Genomic DNA, 27,357 nt, shown 5'->3' with positions numbered 1-27,357 from the left:
TTTAAAAGGTAAAATATATGAAAGTTTAAAATTGTAAAAGTAAATTTTCTGTGAAATTACACATAAACCTTTGATGAACATGGGAGCAAATATTCAGCCAGCAGAATGTCTTGGACGTGCTTTGCTCGTAGCAGCTGTTTGAATAAAGTTGGGAAACAGCAATGGCATCGCCCAGAATGAAGAACTGGTTGATGCTGTTTGTTGTTGGAGTCTTGAAGTGTCTCCTTATTCCTTCTTAGTAAGAGTTGCCCCGGTCAAAGACTTTATCTTGAAACTTGGGGGAGGGAGGTGGGGGGGATTAATTATCTATAATGTTATTGTTCATCTTTTGGCCAACTCCATGGAGAGGGAGGAACTTACAGATGCAGCAACTGTTAAAGGTTTTCATAGAATGTGACTGAAAATAAAGTAAAATACTTTAAGGTTTATATATTCATGCAATGAAGCTTGTTCAGTGTAAGTACAGTATTCTTGTCTTTTAAACTGTTTATTCTTAACAGGTATATTAGTTAGGCTTTGTAAGAGTAACTCTCAAGAAATCGGAAAATACACTTATCCAACATCTACCAATTCCCATAGGCAATAGATTCCAGGGGTTTTACTGTAATATGAACATGAGGGGCTCTCCATGGATTTCAGGAGATGATACTTAGTTTTATAGTGCTGTAGAATATTGAAGACTAATACTGAGACAGGCGATGAGTTCTGGAAGGATGCGATTAGTCTGATGGTTGTGGGACTGGGGTTAGAAGATGTGAAATCCTCTGCACACAATCAGAATATTCACAGTGCCAATGGACCCATTCTTTCCAGTTCTCCCAGAAAGCATGCATGTCCAATTTGAATGCGGAGTCTTGATTCGCCTGGGATTTGCAGCGGAATTTTCAAACATTATGATTATTTACACCAGCGTAGTTCAAACTCCCCAGCACATCATCAAATGTGAAGCCAGACTGAGCGACTTTTCAGAGGTAAGGAGCAAGAAGGTTCTCAGCAATCTTTTCAGGAATCTTTCACAATGTAACCAATACATCCATCTGAGATGGATGTATTGCTTAGTAACAATAGGGTAAATGTGGCGGGTGTACAGAATGGGTTGCTGGCGGAGGTGATTGAGGCAGGTACTATTGCAATGTTTAAGAAAATATGGACAGATACATGGATAGGATGGGTTTAGAGGGCAATAGGCCAAATGCTGGCAGGTGGGACATTTTGGTTGGCATGGGAAAATTGAGCTGAAGGGCCCATTTCCACATGCTATATGATTCTATGGCAGGTACATACAATAATTCCTTTGTATCTCTGACACCCTCGGTGATACCCAACAGCGGCCCCCATAAGCACTGAGGTTACACCTGTGGCAATTGGGAAATTCACCCCAGGTTTTCATCATGTTAGGAGATACAACTCTCTGCAGTTTGCTCTTGCCTCATTTTCCCAGAACCGAAACAACACTGAGATTGACACATGAATCAGCCTGGATTAATCCTTGATTAGGCTGAGGTTTCATATCTCAGCTGGAGGAGGATTTAAAGGCTACAATCAGCTTCACTGCTTCTGGGATAAGTGGGGGAAAGGTGAGCTTCACTGCCATCCAGTGACATCAACTGGTAGGAGTTATCTGAGGTTGTGCATGACTGCCACCACAAACTTGCTGGAGTCCTTGACCGGGAGCTGGAGAGGGAAAATTTGCCAAAAAAACAGGTTGAAATAGTGCAGTGTGTACATCTGGGGATGATGGAGCAATTATCATGTGAAAGGCCAAATTCCAGTATGTTTATTAATATTGGTTTAGTGCAAATAGGTGGTTAATGATCGGCAAGTACTCGCCTGGCCAAAAGACCTGCTTCTGTGCCCTATGACTCTATACCACTATGACTTACCCCTTCTATTGTCTGAATATCAGGAGCTGGATGTGAACCTCAAACAGACCAACAAAGGGTTTCCTGAGGAGAAGGACAGTATCCTCTTCTCACTTTACAACTTTACGTTTCCAGAGCAGTGTCTCTATACCAGGCTTGGTGGTCTCCAGAAACTAAGGGTAAGCATCCACCCCCTGAATTCTCATAATTTGTATATTTATGTATATTTTTAGGTTGTATCAATGTTATATACTTTCTTATGACATAGGAATAGGTCAATTAAGTCTTTGCAGCTCTCTCAGTGCAATTCCATCAATCCTTTTCTCCCGCCTATTCCCCTGGAACTCAATCTCTCACATCCACCCAATTTTCCAGCCATGTACCAACATCAGGCCATTTACCTCATTGGGATATGAGCGGAAACCTGTGTCCCCAGTGGAAACCCTATCACAGTGGTTCTCAACCTTTTTCTTTCCACTCACAATCCACTTTAAATAATCCCTGTGCCATTGGTGCTCTGTGATTAGTAAGGGATTGCTTCAGGTATCTGAGTGGGAAGGGAAGGTTGAGAATCATTGCTCTAGACCCAATTGTTACTGAAATATTTTGCTTGAGAAAAATGGTCATTGGCCCATTTCCTTTGGAGTTATGAAATCATGCACATAATGAGTCAATTAGGTGCGATTAAAACAGTGGTTTTCAATCTTTTTATTTCCACCCACATACCACCTTAAGAAATCCCTTACTAGTTACAGAGCACTTTTGGCATAAAGTGGTATGTGAGTAGAAAACAAAAAGGTTGAGTTACAGGGTGAGTATGCTTATTCCACACACATAACACCAGAGGCCAAAATTGAACTTGGGTGTGGCTGGACCTGTGAGGCAGCTATACCACCTGAAGCGCCTTTGCATTACATCGTGATGTCCCACCAGAACACCATCTGATGCACCAGGCTGTATTCACAAAGAATTAAAATGCCACTCCATTCTTTAAATATTTCCACAGGTTAATTTAGATTAAATTTAAATATACAGCATGGTAACAGGCCATTCTGGCCCACAAGCCCGTGCCGCCCAATTACACCCAATTAACCTTCACCATGGTATGCTTCAAACGGTGGGAGGAAACTAGAGTCCCCCGGGAAAACCCATACATGGAGAACGTACAAACCCCTAACAGACAGTGTGGGATTCAAACCCAGGTCCCTTATCTCTGGCGCTGTAATGCCATTGCACAAACTGCTATGCCAACCGTGCCGCCCCTTATGGAAGTTATTGCATTCTTGAAATTGGGTAAAGCAATGACCTCCAAATGAAATTGTTTGCGATAACCCATTTTTTGGGGTGAGGTGGTGGGAGAGATTTACTGGACAGGACTCCTCCATCCTTTCGAGCTTTCTTGCATGCTTGAACTTGCAGACTGGACATCAGTTTAACATCTCATAGGACAACAATTAATCTACATTAGGATAAATTCCAGAATGGATTTTGAACTTATGATCTTTTGATTCAGATCAGATTGCCACCAACTTTGCATTGGTTTAATATATACTGTACCTAGTGACTTTGAAACTGTTCACCGGCTTAAAAGCACTATTATGTGTTGATCAGGAAGGTTCAGTTTTGATCCCAGTCAGAGTTACTTGACTAATGTGCTACAATTGACCTTGGTGAGTTTGGGTTCTACAGAGGATTAAAATGAACCATATTTCTCACGGTGCTCAATAACCATTTCCAGAAAGTTCTTCCATACGGAAGTAGGCATGGGCCCTATAAGGCCAATGTTTTTCCAGGTGCATATACACCCTAATGATCTCTCACTGGCAAAAGGTGACACTTTTGCACTGTGTTTTATATTCCCTATTCCCTACGCTAAATAGCATTCTATATAGATACATAGGGGTAGCATTCTGAAGGGGCAGGGTGAGCAGTCAGATGTCATGGTCCACGTGGGGACCAATTACATAGCTAGGAGTAGGCATGAAGGAGTTAAGAAAAAAGTTAAAAACAGGACCTCCAGGGTGATAATCTCAAGATTGCTGCCTGTGCCACATCCCAAAGAGGGTAGGATCAGGAAGTTTCAGCAGATGAATGTGTGGCTGAAGAGTTGGTGCAGGGGGCAGGGGATCAGATTTGAGGATCATTGGGATCTCTTCTGTGGAAGGTCTGACCTATACAGAAAAGGATGAGCTGCACTTGAACTGGAGGGGGACTAATATCTTGGCGGGTAGGTTTGCTAGAGCTGTTGTGGAGGGTTGAAACTAGTTTGGCAGGGAGTTGGGAATCAGAATGTGAGTGCAGAGTTAGGGTAGAAGGACATGAAGCTATATGCTCTGAGTTGGTGATGAAGGACAGGCAGTGGACAAAACAGAAATGAAAGCAGTTAGGGAAGTGGAAATGTGTCTCTTTCAATGCTAGGCATATTAGAAATAAAGGGGATGAACTTAGAGCTTGGATCAGTACGTGGAACTACGATGTTGTGACTATTACAGAAACTTGGTTGGAGGATGGGCAGGATTGACGGTTGCAGGTACCGGGGTTTAGATGTTTTAAAAGGAATAGGATGAGAGGTATAAAAGGGGAAGGAGTAGCATTTAGTGCCACAGTTGCAGAAAGGGAGGATGCTGCAGAGGGAGTATCTACTGGATCGATGAGAAATAGGAAAGGAGCTATCATTGTGCTGGGAGTAGTCTGTAGGCCCTCAAATAACCAAAGGGACACCAGGGAGCAGATAAGCAGTCAGATCTTGGAATGGTGCAGGAAATGCAAGGTTGTTATGAGTGATTTCAACTTCCTTAAAATTGACTGACACCACACCTCCTGACTGCAAGAGGGATAGATGGGGCTGAGTTTGTCAGGTGTATTCAAGAAGGATTCCAGACATAGTATGTGGACTGGCTGATGAGAGGAGAGGCCATAGTCGATCTAGTTCTGGGTAACGAACCTGATCAGGTGGCGGACCTCTCGATGGGGGAGCACTTTGATGAGGGTGACCACAATTCCCTTAAGTTCAACGTAGCTATGGAAAAGGATAAAAACAGACAAAATAGGAAAGTGCTTAATAGGGGAAGGGCTAATTATGAAGGAATGAGGTAGGATCTAGCGAGAGTAAATTGGAAAAAGATGTTCAAGGGTGAAAGTACAGAAGTAATGTGGAGGAAGTTTAGGTACCACTTGTGCTGGGTTCAGGATAGATTTGTCCCACTGGGGACAAGGAAAAGATGATAGGAAAAGGGAACTGTAGCTGACAAAACAGGTAAGGCAACTAGTCGAGAGAAAAAAAGCATTCATTAGATATAGGAAGCAAGAAACAGGAATACATGATAGCCAGGAAGGAGCTTAAGAAAGGACTTAGGAGAGCTTAAAGGGGGCATGAGAAGGCTGTGGCATGTAGGATTAAGGAAACCCTAAGGTGTTTTATGCATATGTGATGAATAAAAGGATAACGAAAATGAGAGTGGGGCCGCTAAAGAATAAAGGAAGCAAAATGTGCCTGAAGGAGCAGGAGGTTTGGGAGGTCCTAAATGAATACTTTGCTTCAGTATTCACAAAAGAAAAGGACCTTGATCAGGGTGAGGTCAGAATAGAACAGGCCTGTGTGCTGGACAATGTGGAGGTTAAGGAAAAGGAACTGTTGGATTCTCTTAGAAACATCAATTGATAAGCCCCAGCACCAGATGTGATATACCCCAGGCTGCTGTGGGAAGTAAGGGAAGAGATAGTTGGGGCAGTAGCGATGATCTTTGAATCCTCTTTGGTTGCAGGGGAGGTACTGGAGGATTGGAGAATGGCAAATCTAGTCCCCTTGTTTAAAGAAAGTAATAGGGAGAATCCTGGGAATTATAGACCGGTGAGTCTAATGTCTGTGGTGTGCAAACTTTTGGAGAGGATTCTTAAGGGTAGGATCGATGAGCCTTTGGAGAAGTCCAGGCTATTCAAGGATAGTCAGCATAGCTTTGTGAAAGGAAGGTCGTGCCTCACAAGCCTAATTGAGTTTTTTTGAGAAGGTAACAAAAGAAATTGATGAGGGTAGGGTGGTAGATGTGGTCTACATGGATTTGACAAGGACCCTCACTTAGAGACTCATCCAGAAAGTCATGAGGCACAGGATCAGTGGAACCTTGACTGTGTGGATTTAAAAAATGGGTTTCAGGAAGAAAGCATAGAGTAGTACTGGAAGGAAAGTATTCTGCCTGGAGGGTGGTGATTAGTGGTGTGCCGCAGGGATCTATTCTGGGACCCCTGCTTTGTAATTTTCATAAATGACCTGGATGAAGAGGCAGAAGGATGGATCAGTAAGTTTGCGGATGACACAAAGGTTGGAGGAGTTGTGGATGGAGCTGAAGGTTGCTGAAGATTACAAGAGGATATAATCAGGATACAGAGTTGGACCGAAAAGTGGCAGATGGAGTTAAATCTGGATAAGTGTGAGGTGATGCATTTTGGAAGTACAGGGTTAATAGTCAGTTACTTAAGAGTGCAGATGAACAGAAGGACCTTGGAATTCAAATCCGTACATCCCCCAAGTTTGCCACACAGGTTGGTAGGATAGTTAAGAATGTCTATGGGATGCTGGGCTTCTTTAATAGGGGGACTGAGTTCAGTAGAGAGGTCATGTTGGAACTCTACAAATCTCTGGTGAGACAGCACATGGAATATTGTGTTCAGTTCTGGTCACCTCATTATAGGAAGGAGGTGGAAGCTACAGAGAGGGTGTAGAGGAGATTTACCAGGATGTTGTCTGGATTAGAAAGAAAGTTTATGAGCTGGGACTTTTCTCTTTGGAGTGTGGAAGGATGAGAGGAGACTTAATAGAGGACTGCAATATTATGAGAGGCATAGATAGGGTGGACAGCTAGCATCTGTTCCCTTGGGCAGGAATGGCAAACATCAAAGGTCATCTGTACAAAGTTAGGAGAGGTAAGTTTAGGGGAAACATCAGGGGTAGTTTTTTTTTACACAGAGTTGTGGGGGCCTGGAATGTCTGCCTGGGATGGTGGTGGAGGCTGAAACATTAGGGGCATTTAAGAGACTTTTGGACAGGGATGAAGGAAAAATAGAGAGTTATTGGGTAGGGTGGGTTTAGTACTAGGGATATATGGGTCGGCACAACATCGAGAGCCAAAAGGCCAGGACTGTGGTGCAGTGTTCTAATTTCTATATTTGTAGTTAGATTTTTAGATTTCAATTTAGATTTCAGATTTATTGGTCAGAGTACATACACGACATCACATACAACTCTGAGATTATTTTTCCTACTTTATCTGCACCCTGCATTATTTGACCATTGATACACAACTCCTCACACTTGTTTATTTTCCTGTTTATTTGTTACTATTGAACTACCTGCTGCAAGTTGGATGGCTTGGATAACACGCAAAATGAAGGGTTTTTTTTACTGTATTTCTGAACACGTAATGAATAAACAAGTTACCAGTAAATCAATTCAAATACCCAAGGCAGGAGAAGAAATCACATAAATAACACTATGTGCTTTTGTATTTCCCCTTGCTACTCTGCAGAAAGAGCTGAGCTTTTCCATCTGCTTACAGTATCAATACGAACAAATGGAAGATGCCATGGAGGAGAGTAAAGTAGTGAGTATTGGAAAGCCTCTTGTCTCTAAACTCAACTTGCATGGATCAGAGCATCAGAGTGGCCACAGTTCATTTTATTGTTCATTGCAAAGTCCTTTGAGTGAACCATCCCAGATATTGATGGGAAATTCAAACTACTGCTCTCTGCCGGTCACTTCGAAAAGTTTGAACAGTTTCTATTCATCGAACAAGTGCACCTATCGACATCACAGCACCCAGGAGCGACGAGACCAAACCCAAACATCGCCAAGAGCTTTGTCTGCAATAGGGCCCAATGAGGAGATTACTGCACAGTTCAAGTCTCTGAGCTTCTCTGAGTGGTCAAGAGACTCTGCTTGGTCTTTGGGCATCAGGAGCGACAATCAGAACAATGATGGAGAATTGCACACTAATGCACAGAGCAAATACTTTTACCATTACCAATGCGAGGGTCAGTAAGATGTGCAATGCAAGAACAAAATCTAATTTTGTGAGACTATGCATGTTTCTATTTTTCAGTTTTACCCAATCGTTCTCCATCCAATCATAGCCTATTAGAATTCTGCCCCCTCTTTCTCAGAATCTGAGGGCCATTTTGTATATCTTAGGACTTCCCAACCAGTGATGAAAGGAAAAGTAGCCTTTTTTGCTCTTAACTAGGCCAATAGCAATGTTTTGCCTCTGAAGCACTGCATTAAACACATCCTGGCACTGGCACATGTCAATCAAAATTAGGATAAATGCCTAAGCCAATCAACAGGAAAACTGGCTACAGCTTCCCTTCATTTTTGGAAAAGTGTAATGCTTGTTTTTCCCTCTTTGCTGCCCTATTTACCATGTCACTAAATCAGAGAAGTTCTCTATGATAAATCTTTAGTTTGTGGGAGATAGCTGATCCAGGCAGGACAAGAACTGAGGCATCATAATTGGTTTGACTACCCTGGATGAGGGAGAGGTGAACCAGGGGAAGTTCTCACTCCTGGTCACAGTATAAAGGACAGATTCAGACCTGGCTGTGAGGGATTTCATGGCTCCATATGCTTTTCCGAAGACCTCTGTCCAGGCTCATGATTGGGTGAAGTTGCAATGACTTTGAGACCCAAGTTATTCCAAACTTCCCAGCCACGAGAGAAGAATTTGGGCCAAAAAATTAAAAGGGGGAAGCAGGTTCTCATGTAGATTAGGTCTATTGTGAATTGATTTGTGATGGTTGTTGAGTCACCCTCTAATTGATCAATGGGTCTTGACATGATGAATGTCAGATTCCATGTGTGACCCAGACAGTTCCCAGAACAAGTTTTATCACCAGAGTTAATACGAGTTGCATAGCCATGAGTTTTCTAGCTTTTGAGCATGTAATACTTCCTATAGAAACTCAGCTACTTGTTTCTGAATTTTATAATAGCATTTTCAGGACAGCTAAACTAAGCTAAATGTATAATCTGGATGTGGAGCTGCTTCAGCACAACGGTGATGACCTTCAGTAGTGCAGTGTTGGTTGTAGACTGATCTAAGCATAACATCAAGAACTACCATATGCAATGTGATGTCCGGGTGCAAGTCACTGGGACAGACTAGATGGGCTGAAACGTCTGTTTCCGTACTTTGTGTTCTATGGTGTGTGCGCGCTCTCACAGACGCAAAGATCTCCAAATATAATTTACAATGCATGAACAGCTCTTATGGGAGTTGTGCATGCAGACTCACAAGCACACTATTGGAGTTATGCATTAGCATTCTCACACATGCACGTGCTCACAGAGGTACATTTACGTTTGAACACACACTCGCATATCGGAAATACCAATGGGTGCATCTACCTTCAGGTTATTGTCAAGAGCATGTGTCATGGACTTCGTTGTTTTGCGACAGCAGTATTGTACAGAACAAAGTTCAAAATTAAATTACAATTCAGTAAAAAAAATTTTTAAAAATAACTTGTAAAAAAGAAAAAAAAGTGAGGTAGTCCTCACTTGTCCAGTCACAAATCTGATGGCTGAGGGGAGGAAGCTGATTTTGTACCATTGACTGATGATAGCAGAGTAAAGGGCATGGCCTGGGTGATGAGGGCTCTTGATGATAGAAGCTGCTCGCATGAGGCACCGCCTCTTAACGATGTCCTTAATGAGGTGAACTCTATTGCTCATGGTGGCACAGGCTGAGTTTACAACTCTCTGTAGCCTGTTCCTGACCTATACATTGGCACCTCCATAACAGACAGTGATGCAACCAGTCAGAATGCTCTCTAGAGTACATCTGTAGAAATTTGCAAGAGTCTTTGGTGACATACCAAATCTCCTCAAACTCGTAATGAAACATAGCCACTGGCGTGCCTTCTTCATGAATGCATCAACACGATGGCCCAAGGATAGGTCTTCAGAGATGTCAATATGCAGGAATTTGAAGTTTCATAATCTTTCCACTGCTGACTCCTTTGTGTTCTTCTGGTTTCCCATTCCTAAAGTCCATAATCAATTCCTTAGTTTGATTGACACTGAGTCCAAGTTTGGACAAGCTGATTTATCACACTCCTGGTCGCTTCCTCATTGCTGTCTGTGATTCTCCCGGCAACTGTGGTGTCGTCAGCAAATTTGTATACAGCATTTGAATTGTGCCTGGCCATAGTCAACACTGCTAAGCAAACCAGTGACTACCAGAGGTGCAATACCCATGGTCAATCACAACCGATGGAGGCCAAGAGAGAGCCACGGTGTTTGATACACTCAAGAATAGGCCCACTTGGACACAGAAAGAGGCATTCATAAAAATAGACAGACTGCCACACAAAGATCCATTCATACACTCCCAAACACTCAGGTACACAGATGAACCATGTGGTTCTTCTGAGAATGAACCCCTCCTCCTCACCAAAACCTGCACCGTAGAACTGAAATGTTCGTCTGATTGTCTTTAGGGAGAAGAGAGAAAATGAATATTGTTTAATAGTTCATTGTGGCCACTCTAACATTGATGGGATGACCCTTTGGAGCTATGTTTGCTCTGTATTACTGATCACACATGTCCCTGTGTTCTGCCAGATGGATGTTGGAATCCTGTCCACAGGAAAGTCACAAAAACTGCCAATGTTTTTATTCAATTTCTTTGATAAGATCCCTTGTGTGGGGTGTTGGGAGTGTGAATAACTGCCCTAATATCTCCTTACGATGCTTTTTATGAACCAAATAACGTTCCTATGAAGCCGATTTCCTGGACAGACTCCATCAGGAATGTGTGTATATGCATGTGTGGTTTATGTAGTAATGTGTGTTTGCTGTGTTTATATCTGTGTGTGTTTTGTGATCACATGGTGTGTGTGTCTCATTTTCTTTACATTGAAATCACAGAGGCATTTCTTTTCATTCTCTTTCCATGCCATACAAGTGTCTTTGTTCTCTGAATGGGATTGGAGCTTGGTTCAGGGAAGCTGCTCAGATGGAGCCCTGTACAAACTTGGCGCCAGGACAGCTCCACTGCGGGAATCATGTCATGTGAAAACTCAGTGTCTATTCAAAGCGTATTTTAATCAAACTCAATCTCAATTAATTCCGCTCGTTGGCCCATTATCTTTGCTCAGACGTGGTTCTCTCTGAGTTAGGCAGTTAATTTGAAGCCATTCCCATTAGTGGGACTCAAGGAATCGATTATGTGATTAATTACTAGTTAGAGACTTAATTGTCCCTAATGAATCAGCAAGTCCTGAACCACCTATAGGGGAGTAACAAGCGGAAAAAAGAGCTACTTCACTTTGCATTCTCCCTAATTAGAAAGGGTTCTTGGAGCTTTTCAGGATCTTGTAACAGAATGGGCTTTGTCTCGGGAACAAAAATTAGGAGGGGAATCAAAACAAATTTAAAACAAACCTTTTGAGATATGTCTGCCTGGTGGATATGTTTTATTCAAAGATGAAAATCCCTTTTGATTCAATTAAAATCAATCAGCTGCTTAAATATTTAATATTTAATAGAGATGAAGAGTAAAAGGTTGCAAAAAGTGTAGAGCAAAGAAAGAAGTGTCCCAGGGCAGAGTAATAGAATACAGGAAAACGAAGAACAAAAGGATTAACAGGAGGACAATACCACTGATCAGGTCAAGGCAGAGGTGAGAGGTTGTTCTAACATTGTGCCTGTTGCCAGCGGCACAAAGCCTCACCTGTGCCTTGACCTTTGTTGCCTTGTTTTTGCTGCTTTCTTCAGTCTAGTGTGATGCATTCTGAATAGGTGCCCAAAGGTGCACAGTGCTCCAGTTGGAATGGGAACAGGTATTTTGGAATTAGCAGAATAATGGTCAGCACAGACTAGAAGGGCCAAAGGGCCCATCTTCTGTGCTCTAGGACTCTATTTTTCCAAGGAATAAACAACAACAGTAAGTTCCTGCCCTTGAATGATTATTGCATCCTGTGATTTGTCTCACACGTAATACTGATGACGTTATCACATGGTGGCATGGTGAGCGTAACCCTGTTACATTACCAACAACCTGGGTTTGAATCCAGCACTGTCAGTAAGCAGTTTGTATGTTCTCTTTGTGTCTGCATGGGTTTCCTCATATCCTTCAAAATGCACAGCAGTTGTAGATTAATTGGGTGTAATTTAAAATGTACACACTCTTCAGATCAGATCCTCTGCTTAGCACAATGTCCAAGTCTTCCCCTGTTCTACACAATCTAACTTCTCGTTACCCTATCCCACTTATCTTAATTTATCCGAAAATCCATGGGTATCTCTTCTGGTCCCATCTCTGTCTCTCTGTTCATTTTAACACAAGCTTATTTTGTGGTCCATCAATCCATCAACGTAATGCCCTGTAGAATGAGCTGATGCAGGATCCTATCTTGCTTAAGTTCTACAAACTTTGGTGAGCAAGTTGCTCTCTTAGCCAAAAGAAAGGGCGCTTGTGACAGGCATGGAGATGAAAACAATGGTCAGGTTTTGTTTCAGCTTCAAGAGGCATAAATGGAAAATGTGGTTCAGTAGCTTGGTTCACTCAGTGGTACTTGGAAATCATAGCTGCAAAGTCATGATAGGACTTGGAATCCTGGCTGCAAGCAGTGTTCCCTGTTGAGGGAAGGTTTGACTGTTCATCCCATCTGTCAGTGAAATACTTTGTGGCCCTAGTAGATGATGCAGAGTTGTGTCTCGACCAAATCCCATTCAATAAACAGAGCAGCTCCATTGTTTGTTCTCGTTGCCTCTCACATCCTTTATTTTAAATATCAATAATTATAAAATATTGGCAAGTTGTGGCATTAAAGAAATTAATTCTCAAAGACAAGTTGAATTATACAAATATGTCTGATTACTGCCCAGTTAGAATGGTTCAATCCCATGCCAGACAGCTGAAGGTTCAAGTCCCACTACGCAAGATTGCAGCTGGTCCCCTCCATTCCAACCCTGAGAAATTGCTGCTGGTGTTTGATTTTTTTTGTGGATTGCCACTGATCTCTTGCCAAGTTCCAAGATTATTACATAGCACCACTTTGTAGATTTGTAGAGTTATCCAACAGGATATGGCCTATATGTATTTCTGAGTGTACATCATTGAAATCAGACGTCTGATCACAATTACCTGGAGTGGTTAGATCTTAAGCAGAATACAGAACTGCTGCATTTTCTGTCATAACAGTAACAAACTTCACTAAACATTTGAGGTGCCCATTGTCTAGGTAGGCAATGCTCTTTATTTCACTGCCTTGACTTGTGTCCTGCAATCCCACACTGCCATGCTTTTAGCACTGTTGGAATATGCCCCCTGAGGCTGAAGGTGGAGTAGATTTTTTTTCTGGGATTTTTCCCAGTTGAATTTTCAAGTGTGCCTCAGAAGTGGGGGATGTTGCATCTTCAAATCCCATTGCAAAAGCTTCCAAGGCTGATGCCACAGCTCAGCGCTGATTTGTAGGCGATGCAATCGATTGGAAGATGAACTGAAGAATAAATAAAATTAAAAGAAGGTCTCTGGTCCTCTCTCTGATTTCCAGGCAAATATTTGTTCTTCAAAAGCAGTTTGGCTGTTATTTTTTTTCTTTTTGATTCCTGTGCTTTGTTCCCTAAATTTTTGGGAAAGTATTTCTCTGACCACAGAGCAGTGAGAGATGTCAGAAGGCGTGAAAGACGCAAAATAAAATCCTGAAAGGTCAGCCATGACTACCTTTGAGGTCAGTCCCACTTTGGCAGGGCACCCCAGAGCGACTGGTTGTGAGATCATCAGATTTTGGCTCGTTGGACAGCAAAAAAGGAAAACAGGAAGAGAAATCTGCAAGATGATTAGCCACCGTTCTCGACCTTTCTCGTCCAGCGTGACTCTGACCATTAATTCAGCTCCTGAGAAGATTGTTAATAAATCTGGTGATTTTAATTTCTACGCTTCAACATGTGTTGCAACAGGCTGACTCCCTGCAATTAGAGCAGCTCTGCCCAGTAAGCTGTCCAGCTCCTGCCAAGCTGAGTGATTGGAGCCTGCCTGCTTCTGACAGGTGCATGAAAAGCCACATCATTTGTGTAAAACTTTTCAACTTGACTCGTTTTTGCTCCTGTGGTGAAGGGACAATGCTAAAAGGAAACCAAACACAAAGCATTGTATGCAATGTGATGTACTGTTATCCCAAAGCTTTAAGTGGGGGGGGGGGGGGGGGGGAAATTACATCCACAATGTGGCCATGCAATGTCTGCACCAGACCTGGACACATACTGACTAATATTTACAAGAGGAGCTCTGACAGAAGAGTTTTTCAGCATTCTTTCAAGTATAGCGAATGTTTAAATGAATTGAGCCAGGTAGATATGTTAAGCATTTGAAATAACAGCAATACCCAACAGGCTAAGCAGCGTCAGGAGAGAAGACTGCTTTATGTTTTGGAATTCTCTGCCTCTGGCATGTATTTTTCTTTTGAATGCCCCTCGCCACTCATTTCTTTCTTTGGATCCGCGATCACTGAGTCTTTTTTTTTGTTTTCAGAGTGTGATTCTCCTGCCCCATTGCGAGGCTACTGGAGTCCTCTCCTCCATTGTATAATTGCAAACGTTCTTCAAGGATACAATGTAGGGAAAGAGTAGATTATTGTGGAGTGGGTTTACATTGGTCAGTACAACACTGTTGTAGGGGCTATTGGGGATTGGCAAAGAAGGTGTCGGGGATTGACACAGCTAATTTTCTGTTTCCTTCCATTAACTGATACGAGTATTCTGCTGATGCTACTGGGCTACTTAAAGCCATTATTCTATTTTCTGAAAAAAATCCAGTTATCTGAAAAACGTCCGGTCCCAAGCTTTTCAGACATGGGGAAATGTACTAAACTAAACTGTTATTCGGGCATGGAACCCTGCCATAACTAAATAATAACAGTTTAGTATCTACAATTCAAGGATGTTTCAAAAGACACACCTAAGTAAATACACTTGTATACTCGATTTGGATTATTTTTGGGTACATATATGCTGTATATACTTATGTAATTGTCAATTTTTTGGGGGAACATTTTACATGTCAAATTTGGAAGGGGGGTGACTTTTACACAGGTCATACATTTGACCATGGTAAATATTGTTCAAGGCGTCGTGAACTCGGATGGCCGGGAACAGGTGGTGAGTCCTCATTTGAGATATCGGGAGCTCGGATGGTCAGGACCAGGTGGTGACTCCACGTTCATGGCATTGGGAGCTCAGATGGGCAGGCGGTCAGGGCATCAGGAGCTATTTTGGGTGGGTAGCCAGGGCAAGGGTCCATTGATCAGGTAGGAACAAGGCCTTTCTGCATACCTCCTCTCACCCTCTGCCCCAGCTTCAACAATCTGGGGCTAGGTCCAGTTGAGGAGAGATGGCAGCTCCGTCAGGCTCACTCGTGTGCTCCTTAGTTAGTGAGGCTGCTGGCTCTTCGCACACCATCTCTCATCACATCTGTCTCTGTGATTTCCCCTCCCACACACCCTTTCTGTTCATCACTGACTTACAAACATTTTGGAATTTGGACAGGATTCAGCTTGGAACCCTGCCATAACCTGAGAACTTCCTGTATATTGAAATACACAGCTGATTGTAGAGCTCCAGGTATCTTCAGGTGAAGATATACATGATAAACACAGTCAAGTGTCAGGAATCAATCTGGAGAATCTTCATTACATTCTCTCAATCATAAATACATCCTCCCAAAGGTAGGGAAACCAAACCTAATTCTAATGTGTATCTGCACATTATCTTGTGGTGATTTGTGCGCAAAGACAACCAAACCCTTCCGAATACCAACAGCTTTCAAAATCTTATAGCAAAAGTTGTTTTCTGTGTTGTGGGATTAATTTCTTCAATGAATTGACTCACATACAAGGTCTGACTTCCTGTCTTAGACACACTCTTTGTCCCCATTGCAACAACAATTTTGTACTGGGGTTAAATTGGACTATGCTTTCACTGATACTTCTGGTGTTGTGGGATCTGCCTGCATGTTTGGAGTGAAGTGATGGGATTGTTTAGTTAGGAGTTGGCATGGGGCAATGCAAAAGGCTTCCCCTGATATTGTAATAAGTATCTACAACCCTTAAGTTCCTTATGTTCCATTTCAACAGCCTGCTCACTTAAATAATCTTCATTGCCCTTGTAACTAATAAATGGAAATGTTCAAGCCACTTTCAAAAAGTACAACTTACTAGCACAGTTTATGGTTCATTGATGTATTTGGGCAGCATGTTACTCTTAGGCCAGAAGGGCCTGTTACTGTACTGTATCTCTAAATGTAAAATGTTTAAATTTAACAAATGTGATCCATTTATCTCAAAAGCTAAGCTACTGCAATCACAACCATCCATTGTGAAATCAGACTTCCATTTAAAGCATGATTCACTTTGGTATGGCTGCTAATATTCTAGCCGCCTTCATGCCTGTGAAGGTGTTATCGCTGGACACAAATCTAAACTTTGTACATATCTAACACTGATGTATAACTGTCTGCATCTGTTTTAATAAGGATGAATTCCAATTCTTGGCCAGTTATTTTTAACCATCGTGTGACTCTTCTACCCGGTTTACACAGGAATTGTAAAGCCAACATGGCATAAAGATGAAGTTAGAACAATCTATAGAATAGTTGATGAAATGTCAATGGCACAAAAGATAATGGGATCTTTCAACAAAGGTGCATTAGGAAAAATAATTCAAGAGGGAAATTTGTGCATGAGAAACATTAAAGTATTTGTCAAAGTGATAGTAAAGGTGGATAAGGGTAAATTGGTAATACTTGGAATTCTAAAAATCTTTAGTTTGTGTGCCACCCTATAGAGTGTTTGAATTTGTAGAGTTCAGAAACAAGTACAGTAAAGCCCCTTGTATCTGGAATTCAAGCAACCAGCACCCTCAAGCAACCGGCAAAAAAAATTGAGGAAAATAAATTTAAAAGTGAAAATAAATAAGAATAAAATAACAGGTTAAAAAAAATACATAAGTTTAAAATTGTAAAAGTAAATGGTTTCTGAAGTAACATAAATCTTTTTTGAAGATGGGAGCAAATATTCAGCCAGTGGAGAGCCTTGGTCGTGCTTTGCTCGTAGTAGCTGTTTGAATAAAGTTGTGAGAAACAGTGATGGTGTTGCCCAGGATGAAGAATTGGTTAATGCCGCTCACCATTGGGGTGACTCTCTTAGAGTGACTCCTTATTCCTGCTTAGTAAGAATCACCCCAGTTAAAGAGAGAGGTGCTAATTATTTATAATGTTATTGTTCATCTTTTGGGAGGCTCTGTGGAGGGGGAAGAACCTGTAGTTGCAACGAAAGTTAAAAAGTTTTCAAAAAATGTAACTGAAAATAAAGTAAAATACTTTAAGGTTTCCATGCAAGTGAAGTTTGTTCAATGTAAATACAGTATAGTATTTTTTTTATCTTTTAAACTGTAAGTTCTTAATGCAGGTGTATTAGTTAGGCATTGTAAGAGTGTGTCTCAAGCAACCAGAAAATACACTAATCTGCCTTCTACCAATCTCTGTTGGTGCCGGTTACCAGGGGTTTTACTGTAGCAAGCTAACTCTTCTTCTCTTTCTTTGGCTTGCTTCGCGGACGAAGATTTATGGAGGGGTAATGTCCACGTCAGTTGCAGGCTCGTTTGTGGCTGACAAGTCCGATGCGGGACAGGCAGACACGGTTGCAGCGGTTGCAAGGGAAAATTGGTTGGTTGGGGTTGGGTGTTGGGTTTTTCCTCCTTTGTCTTTTGTCAGTGAGGTGGGCAAGCTAACTACAAAACAGGAAACAATGTAGAGTTTGAAGATAGATACTCAAATTGACAAAGTGTGTCTGACAAGGGAAGGTGATGAGTCCATTTACTGTGACTATGGACTCAGATTCAGAGGTACAATTTCAGGTTTGTGGATGATCAAAGGGAGTAATTAATGTTGAAGAAGTCTATGACATAATACACGAATAAACCCTCCAGAGTGGCTGTCAAGTTAGCTAATGACCCTCAATATAGATGTATATTTTGATAGAAAGTAAAAGGAATTAAAATAAGATAATCACTTATACCCTACAAAATACATGTCCTGAGATCGATTACTAAAAGAAATGATGTGGAGTAATAATCCCATTTTTTTTAAAAACAAATTCTGAGGTTAATAAAACTACAAAGATTAGAACCTTAGTCAAAACACCTTGAACGGTTCTAATCTCTGTGTGAGGAACTTCACAAAAAAAGATTGAACATGTTGGGATTCTGTGGTATGACCTGTTGAAGGTCTTTAGGTTTGCAAAGTATTTGAAGGAGATGTTTCTCTTTGAATTGAGTAAGGCATATAAAAGAGCCATTAATTCAAAATGGAATTCAGAAGAAAATTTCTTATCTGGAAAAGGGTAGAATGCAGAATTTATTACTCCAATTCTGTGTATGTATATAAATACTCACTGTCCCAGGCACTACCTAGACTCTGTCTTCCCTGTTACCCTTTTGTTCTTATTATTCCATTAAAAAGACTTTGGCAAAATTAATTTCAACACATTATTTTTTTAAATGATTTTTGGAATATATTTGTTACAAGGGTTCTATTTAATATTTTGTCTCTTACTCCACAAAATGAGAAGGAACAACTGAAGCCCAGCAAGTTCATTTGGGTTTCTGAAGCTGCATTAATAATCCCAGGGTTTCCCAAAGTATTTCACATTCACTCAAGAATCAAGGATAAAGAATCAAAGCTGTGAAACGGCAATGGGATTTGGTGTAGCTAAATGATTTACTTCACCGTTTCCAGCTTCGCTTTTAGGCTCCCAGTGTAGCCAAAGCTTCATCTGTATCTAAACTGTCTTGAACCTGTCCCAATGGTGTTAAGAGCATGACTTTCTTTTTAAGTTGCCTTGTGTCTAAATGTGCTGTACCTGTGCAAAATATATTCTCACTCTGATCAGTACAAGCAATCAAATTCAGAGCAGTTTATACAAATTACAACAGAATTTAGGCAAGAGATTGATATCATATTCGACAACTAGACAACGAGTGTTCAAGGAGCTGGTTTTCAACAGTCCATTGACTTTGCGGATTTAGCGTGAAATTTCTTACAATATCGGTGACCAATAATCTAGAAAACCCTTCATTTGAGTTTCAAATAAAATTTATTCACAAGAAGTCAAATTTACGACTCAATGAGCAAGTAGCGTACAAGTCTTTTGCAGGGTCAAGTTGAGGGTTCTTTACAATAGAGTGCTTTTTAATCTATCTTTAAATGAATCTGCACCTTGTTATGCTGGAATTTAAAAAACACTCATCAAGTCACTGCTTTTCATCTGTGCTATAATTGTAATAAGGAAATTATTCTATACTCTATAAATGTTTAAAACCCAAGCTTGGTGTTATCTAACTTTTACTTCTTGGCTCATCTCCACTCCTACTGTTCACAACCTTGGCAGTGTCCTGCACTCTGGGCTTTTGGCCCTTGGCCTAGGTTTCTCAATAATGTAAAAAAAAATTGCACATTATCTATATGCTTGAATAGATCTACATTGGGAGAATGGAAGACAATGTTTTGTTATCACTTCACAGTGGTAATAAACTAGAACAAAGGGAGTCTTGCCTCAGAAGTATCACCTTAATTAAGCAAAAGATAACGTTCATCCTTTGGCTTGTAACTAAAACCAGTCAAAGTTTGTAGTTTTATTAAATCTCAGTTTATGCTGGTTATTCCAGTAGCTTTCAAGATGCAAGCATTTGCTATCATGACTACTAGTCCATAATCAATGCCATTATAAGCTGGAAGTATCCATCATATCCACATTCCAACTTGGAATTTGTCTGTTAACAATCGGTCCTTGGTTAGTATGGTTCTGTCAGATAGGTTGCCAGCTTTTGTCAATGGACTGAATATGTTCCTTGGCTTTCATCCGTAAGGAGGCAATGCTAGAACTTCTCTGGTCTGCATCTTCCAAAGGATATTTGTCAATAAATGTTGTTGCACATTGGTAGGTTGGAGGTCCCATGGACTGCATTGTCTGGGCCATTGGTGGTGGTGAATTTAAGAATGTGTGACCCGAGTAATTGGTCTGCAAGCCTTGAGGTGCCCCCATGAAGCCAGGTATACTGTGGATAGAGGTTGCATTCGGGATGGGAGATGTCAGCCAGGGATCCATTGGGAGGGAATTGCTCATGGGTCCAACACTGGAGGGCATCGATGATCTGTTGAAGGACAGCATGGGAGAATCGTGCAACTTCATTGTGCTGGCCTCTATTTTCTCTTGTCTTCTCCACTTTGCCCTCCTGTTTTGAAACCAAACCTGTGATGTAAAAAAAAAAAAAAATTTTTTTTTGAGGGAATAATTTATACAGAAAATCTGATGCGCATACAACCTTACACTCTCTTCTCTCTCCAGGGCCTTATCCCAAACCTCGGTCTTTTGCTGAGATTTCTAAATGGTGTGAGTGATACCATTCCATGGGCTGATTTTACACTCGATGGCACATTTCCCAATAGGGATTTAATGGCTGAGCTTAAATCTGCTGTCCCTCTCATACCAACACACTTCCTTTTGAAATCAATAGATATTGTCTGAAGTTGGAAATGCTGATTAGTTTTCCAGTTCTGTTCAATGAAAAAGCTATATAAATAGACCCATGAGTTTAAATATATAATCCATTGCATGTGAAAGTGCAGTTAAAAAGAACGTTGCAATCACATGTGTTCTGTGCCGGTGTATAGAACTAATGATAAATTGGTACTAATATTGGCTAGAATGTTGTGTGTTAATTTAAGTTTCTTGCTATGAAAATGTTATTTACTACATTAAAATTAGCATAGACTCACTAGAATGGTATAGGAATGGGATGCTATTGTTTAGAAAAAAGGCCTGAGGTCCCACAAAAATTTTAAAGTGTTTCAGTACAGATAGTCCTCAGCTTACAACTGTCTTCTGTTCTGACAAACCGGTCATATCTTGAAATTGACGTAAATCGGAAATTCACTGTTTTATCATTCGTCAAATATAACATGGCGGCCACCAAGGCCAGCTCTCCTGCCATAGGCACTATGTTCCATAGATAGGCCCCTACTTTCACCCCACATATATTTTTTCTTTATTTTTAAAAATGTATACAATATTTTTTTCAATCATGTATACGGATGGTCGTAAGTCACATAGGTTGTAAGTTGGGGACTACCTGTACTAGAAAATACCTTTGCTTGAAGACTCAGTGGTGAGAGGTCAGTTTATAAAGAGGTGGGAACATACTTATTTTGCAGATATGAAGAATATAAAATACATTGCAACAGACTCATCTTTTATGGGAAATGGAGTAAGATCCAAGGATATGGAGAAAAAGTTGGCAGTAACTTTGGACAGAATGATCTCTTTCCATATAGATGTCTGTAGTCTATCCTACTCCACTGGCTGATCTTGAGCCCAGCATCATTTAATTGATATGGGGTGTCTTACTGACTGTGCCACACAGAAAACATGCCTCAATGTACAAAGCAACTGTATTATGCAGATTTAACTATGGAGTGCTCACCTTTATAAAATAAATATTTGATGGGAGAACTATTCACTGTGTTTCTCCTATGGTACAGCTGTTAAATCATGCAAACCATAGGCTGACAGGCATTAGCTGATCCAACTTGAGACAGCACCCTGTGTTAGGGATAGCCTGCAGAAACTTCTATCACAGGCAGTGACGAATCTGCCCATGCTGTCTATTGCATTATGTAATCCAAGCTATATTCACAGCTCATTATCTCTGCATAGTCTTGGATCTTATTCTATTTTTTCCCATCAAAACTGGCATGAGGGTTGACTCAACATCATCTTGTGGCAAGCCCTAAATTTATGTAAATGTTCTTTAAAAATAAAGTCCTCTGTTCTCTCTGTTCTTGTTTCACTCTGACTTCAAATATAACCAAAGTGTGATTGTGTTATTTAAAAAAAAGGTCTTCAAATAATAAAGTTAATCACATAATTGGGGCCACAGTGTTGGGTAGAGGGTCTGATACAGAGCCATGATGCAAGTGTCTGAAAAAGATTATTCATTGTTCCACATCACAAATGTTCATCTTCTCCAAATATATCTGAAAAATTAGCATTGAAAACTTTCTTTTCTTATCTTGCTTCAATGGCCATAGGAGGACTGACAATTATATCAGGTGTAAGCAAAAAAACATGACCACCATTGTCACAACCAAAATGAATGTTTGTTGAAGACAATCTAACCTTTTATTTGTGAGAAACTTGGGGTGGCATAGTTAGCATAGCCAGTGACCCAGGTTCGAACCCGGCGCTGTCTATAAGAGGTTTGTACTTTCTCCCTGGATCTGCGTGGACTTCCTCCAGGTGGTTTCCTTCCACAGTTCAAAAAATGTAGCAGGAGTCATAGGTCAATTGGATGTAACTGGGCAGCATGGGCTTGTGGGCTGAAAGGGGCTGTTGCCATGTTGTATGTCTAAATTAAATTAAACGTCATTTTTTAACAACTTTTCTTTTTTGACTCTTCATATTTTCTCCAGATCTGGGTGCAGCTGTGAGCACACAATTGGGCCCCAGCTATGCTTACCTCTTTTTTTAACCAGGTATGTGGCACCACTCTTCAACTTCCTCTGCTACATTGATGACTGCATTAGTGCTACCTCTTTTACCTGTGCAGGACACGGCACTTCCATTAACTTCATGAGGGTGGAAGAGTAGATCAGGGAGGCACAGAGAGAACGATCCCTGCAAAAACGGGAGAGGAGGGGAAGATGTGGCTTGTGATCTTGTGGAAAGTAGCTGAAGTATCAGAGTATGATGTGTCAGGTGCAAACGTTAGTGGGGTAGAAAGTGAAGACCAAGGCAACTCTATCCTTGCTGTGCCTGGGTGGGAGGTGGGGTGAGAGTGGAAGTAAAAGAATCACAGAGGAGGCACATATAATCTTTAAAAAATGAAAATGGTGGGAATTAATGTTTCTTAACGAAGAAGGACATTTTGGAGTTTTCTGGACTGGATGCCTCATCCAGGAACAGATGTAGTAGAGGGAGAGGAACTGTGAGAAAAGGGTAGGGTAGGAAAAGGTAAAATCCAGGTAGTTGTGGGTGTTGGTGGATTTGTAATGGATAATTTCATTTCCTGATATGGAGAAAGAGAGGTCCAGAAAGTGGAATGAGGTTTCAGAAACGGTGGAACGATCAGCATAGCGGTTACAGCACCAGTGACCCATGATCAAATCCAGTGCTGTCTGCAAGGAGTTTGTATGTCTCTGTGTGGCTTCCTCCCACCCTTCACGACCTATAGGAGTTGTAGGTTAATTGGGCTCATGGCTGGAAGGGCCTGTTACCGTACTAAATGTCTGAATTTAAAAAAAAACAGCTTAAGTAAATTTAAGGGGACAAGTGGAATTTGGCAGCAAAGAAAATGAAATAGATGAGTCCTTCAGGAGTACAAGAGGCAGCACTAACCTGGATTATTTGTCCCTGTCATTTTAGACCAGAGGACACTGGAGCAGGAATAGACCTTGAGCCTTCTCCAACCATTCAATAAACATTCTTTGCTGCTTGATTCCATTGTAGTTTCAATATCTCTCAAACTGGGCCCTAAATATATTCAACGTGTTCCACTCCACAATTTTCTGGGATAGAGAATTCCAGAGATTCATGACCCTCTGAGAGAGGTCATTTAAATTTACTTTAGTCTTAAATGGGTGATCTCTTATTCTGTATTTCTGTCCCCTAGTTTCAGATATTCTTCCCTGACCCCCCCCCCCAAAAAAAAACTTGGGAAATGTTGCAGCATTCGCTCAGTTATTTCTCCTAGAATCTTACATTATTCATTTAAAACCATTTTTCATTCTTACTAAACCTTTTCTTCATGTCATCGTCCTAGAAATACACCTTCTCTGTACTACCTCCAATACAAGCATAACCTTTAAATGTGGAGGCCTAAACTGTGTGTAGTACCTTCCGGTTCAGTCCCTGCAAAGTTGCTTAAAACTAAGTCATTACAAAAAAAAACTTCCATAACCTTTGCAATGGAGGGGCAATTGCACTTTGTGGGAGCTTCCTACGTTGCAACAGGCACTGCCCTTCCAATACACATCAATGCGGTCAATTGTTTGAGCTGTCTGGTTTATTCACTACAGTGGCTGAGCTTTGGAAACACCAAATTCACGCACGTCACAGGAATCGCCACACACTCCCCTTGTGGGGAATCAAATTCTTCCAACATTCTGCGGAATGTTCCCAATCTGCCCTCCTCTATTTCCCTGTTCTGAGATGTTAAATACTCTAAACATTTTGTTTATTTGTATTCGTAATTTACTTCTTTCGTTTTCTGATTTCCCCTTAAGCTTATCCTCACTATTCAGTAACTTATTTTCATGTTCCCTCTCGTTCCCCCGCCCCCCCCCCCTGTGGTTTTCCCTCCCTGTACTGCATCCCTCCACTTCTCGAAAGTACCATTCCTGTCCAGTGTTCAAAACTTCTCGTGTGCCTCTCGAACGTTACTGTCGATGCCCGTTTCACCATCGGCTGGACTAATGTGTGCAGCACTATCTCCGACGTAAAGTTATTGCAGATGAGCTTTCCAACCAGCAGACCCTCCCTTCTCCATTCACAACAAAGAGAATGCAATATTTTCCTTGTTTATCTCTCTCTGCCCCTGCTCATTCTCTCTGTGAGATTTAACGTGTGTGTGTGAAACAGAGTGTATGTGTGTGAGAGAGATTGTGTATGTGTGTGTGATAGATTGTGTGTGTGATTGTGTGAGAGAGATTGTGTCTGTATGTACGTGCTTTAATTTATCCTGCGACCTATTACTTGCCTTCCTCGTTTCCTCCTTCCCTCTCGCCGTTCCTCCCGTCTTTCAGACTGTTTTGAATTCATGTTTTGTTTCCAACTGTTTTTGACTTTTCATCGACTTGCCCCTTATTTTGGGACTCCTGCCACTCCCCTATTGTACGTTCAGTCTCTCCATACACCCGCACACCCCTCCCCCCCAATCCTGGTTATTCTGACCTCTCGTTTGTCCCGTGACCTCTCCCTCCTCCCCAACTTTACCCTTGCTCTTTGACACAAGACAACTGCAGCTGTTTTCATGTGGAACAAAGAGAAGCGAACTACCAGATCACCAGGTCAGGAGATCTCCATGGAGAGAAGTGGGCGATCAACATTTGGGGGCGGGCTCCTCTTCCTCTCTCCATGGATGCTGCCTGACCTGCTGTGCCCATCCTAGATCCAAGCATCCGCTGTTTCTGGTGGATCTGGAGTTCCTCCAGCGTAAATAATTATTTGTCTCCTCGCCCTGTGTACACTCCCCCCTCCGACCCTACCTGCCTGGGCTACCTTCTCGCTTTACCTTCGCACTCCCCACCCCCGCCTCACCTGCACTCGGACCTCCGGCAGGTTGACCTTCATGGCCAACTCTTCCCTGCTGTACACATCGGGGTAGTGCGACTTCTCGAACGCTCTCTCCAACTCGTGGAGCTGGTAGGTGGTGAAGGTCGTTCGGTTTCTTCGGTGTTTCTTCTTGGGCGGCTCCTCCTCGTCCATGTCCTGACCGATCACCTCCTGGCGTTCGGCACCGCTGGCGAACTCACCCGGATTCTCTCCGCATTTTCTGCACAATTCCTCGGAATCTAAAGAAGACCAACACGGGACTAAAATGCCTGAAGACATCTCCTAAAGTTTGGAAGCAAAGAATATCTCTTTCAGGACCGCGGTGAATGAATGAACTGGCGGTGAAACCATTAGGGCCACAGTGCGAGGAGTCGCGTCGGCCCATCGAGTGCGGGGCTACGCCGACCGTCAACCACTGAGCCTGAACCGACAACAGTCATTCCATTTCTTATTCTCTTCAACGTTCCCAATCAACTCCCCTCCTGTAAATCCAATGCAATTGGGTGCATGCTTAGTCGAATTGACAGAGGACGCGTTCAGAAGGAGACCACGCTCACTGCCATCTGACCGTGAGATTGGTTGGCTCAGAATTTGTCGTGAGCTCAGTTTTGTTGGAGATGGGGGTTTCTGGATAAAGAACAAGCCCTTCGATGGCAAGTGAACGAAGGGAAGCTGGAGGGGCTCTTTCACGGAGGGAAACGGTCAATGCCTCTCGAGTCTGGACCCTTGATCCACGGATGCTGCCTGTCCCGGCGAGTCCCTTCAGCTTCTCTTTGTTCAGTCCAGGTTCCAACGACTGCAATTTTTGTGTCTCGTTCAATTGCAAGTCTGGATTTTGAAAGCGGGGTTGCACTGATTTGGAATTGGCCGAAAAGCGGTTGGGTTGGATCGGCAACTTCTTGGCGAGCATGTTCCTCGCCGGCTGATCTGATCGAACTTTCGTGCTAAGCTCTGTTTACGGACATGAGGAGTCATTACCCAGGTTTCGGGGCCTTAAACACCGTCTCCTTCAAGGCGGACCAGATGCGGGCTAGCCCTCTTTTCGTGCATTTCCTTATATATTGTATATATTGGTCGCTCCACTTGGAGCGGCAAGCTTTGCAATAGGACCTGCCGCGAAACTGGGATGAGAACTGTCGAAACCACACACACACACACAAATAGGTCAAAATTAAAATGAGAAAAAGCAACAATATATCTCAAATTATTGCTTTAAAGAAGTTGTTTAGAAGCTAACACAATGGAATCAGAATAAGCCACGATCGAAACTCACCAACAAATCTGGTAAATTAACTAGATTGTGTAAATCCAGTCATTAATATCACATTAAATATTTTCTATGTGTTAAACACATGTTCGCCCTGGAAGGAAATTCGGAGCCGTTCATTAATCGAACTCAGATCCTGTTCTGGCGAGTTTGAAACCAGAAGCACTGGACCAGGAAAATAGGCTCCTCCTTCTTTCCTGTTAATATCCCTATTTCCAGATTTATGCTGAATTACTGACATAACTTGCTCCTAATTCTGATACAAGAGAACTGTTAGCAACTGTATAAATAAGAGGAGGGAGATCACCAGGTTGTTCACACAGACCTTCTCCAAAGAACAGTCTGTGTGGAATTGGGCCTGAATTGGCCAGGTTGTGCCGCGACAAACGAGCATCTCCTCTCGACAGTCAAAGTTTCTTTCAACGTGGTTAAGGTCTGCATTCATTTGCCAAACTGCCTCTCAAAGTGTCAAAACGGGAATTATTTTCTATCTTCCTCGCAATCACGGAAATCTGACACAGATCTGCAATAAAAACCGACCTTTCAACGATGGAGATTGTATTTAACTCAGTCAGTGTCAAATACACGAGATCCGGGCGCCCAAATTAAACAACACGTCAACGATTATTTTTGCTTAGAGTCATACAATAGCAGAACAATACAGGACGGAAACTGGCCCTTTGGCCCATCGAGTCCGCTCTTACCGTCAACACCCACTTCTGCTAATCATACGATCATTCCATTCTCTCGTCATTCCATAACTCCCTCCCTCTTTCCCATTCTATTACGCACCTACACACGAAGCAACAGGCAATTAACCTGTTGGAGGAATTTGGATAACGTGAGATC

General features: G+C 41.9%; 2 protein-coding genes across 5 annotated transcripts in view; one reads left to right on the top strand and one right to left on the bottom strand.

The window, feature by feature from the left end:
- LOC138759052 (mucosa-associated lymphoid tissue lymphoma translocation protein 1-like) overlaps nucleotides 1-22,707 on the top strand; it is a 78,335-nt gene extending 55,628 nt beyond the window's left edge. For 2 of the 4 annotated variants that reach the window (XM_069928898.1, XM_069928896.1), the window contains 3 exons: nucleotides 814-971; nucleotides 1,907-2,041; nucleotides 7,385-21,748. In XM_069928898.1, the coding sequence (XP_069784999.1) occupies nucleotides 814-971; nucleotides 1,907-2,041; nucleotides 7,385-7,897 (806 nt within the window). In that variant the 3' untranslated portion in view covers nucleotides 7,898-21,748. Of the gene's footprint in view, nucleotides 1-813; nucleotides 972-1,906; nucleotides 2,042-7,384; nucleotides 21,749-22,381 lie in introns of those variants that run through there. The other 2 variants (XM_069928899.1, XM_069928897.1) reach the window with 2 other exon arrangements.
- On the bottom strand, nucleotides 18,936-25,523 carry rx1 (retinal homeobox gene 1). Its single transcript, XM_069928904.1, has 2 exons — nucleotides 25,227-25,523; nucleotides 18,936-20,162 (listed from the first exon to the last, which is right to left on the bottom strand). Exons 1-2 carry the CDS (start codon nucleotides 25,518-25,520, stop codon nucleotides 19,719-19,721), a joined length of 738 nt encoding a protein of 245 aa, XP_069785005.1. The 5' UTR covers nucleotides 25,521-25,523; the 3' UTR covers nucleotides 18,936-19,718.
- Between the last annotated feature and the right edge of the window lie 1,834 nt (nucleotides 25,524-27,357).

Source organism: Narcine bancroftii, chromosome 3 (assembly GCF_036971445.1).
Source record: "Narcine bancroftii isolate sNarBan1 chromosome 3, sNarBan1.hap1, whole genome shotgun sequence".
NCBI lineage: Eukaryota > Metazoa > Chordata > Chondrichthyes > Torpediniformes > Narcinidae > Narcine > Narcine bancroftii.
The sequence above is the reverse complement of the archived record's forward strand: the minus strand, read 5'-3'. Positions and strand labels throughout refer to the sequence as shown.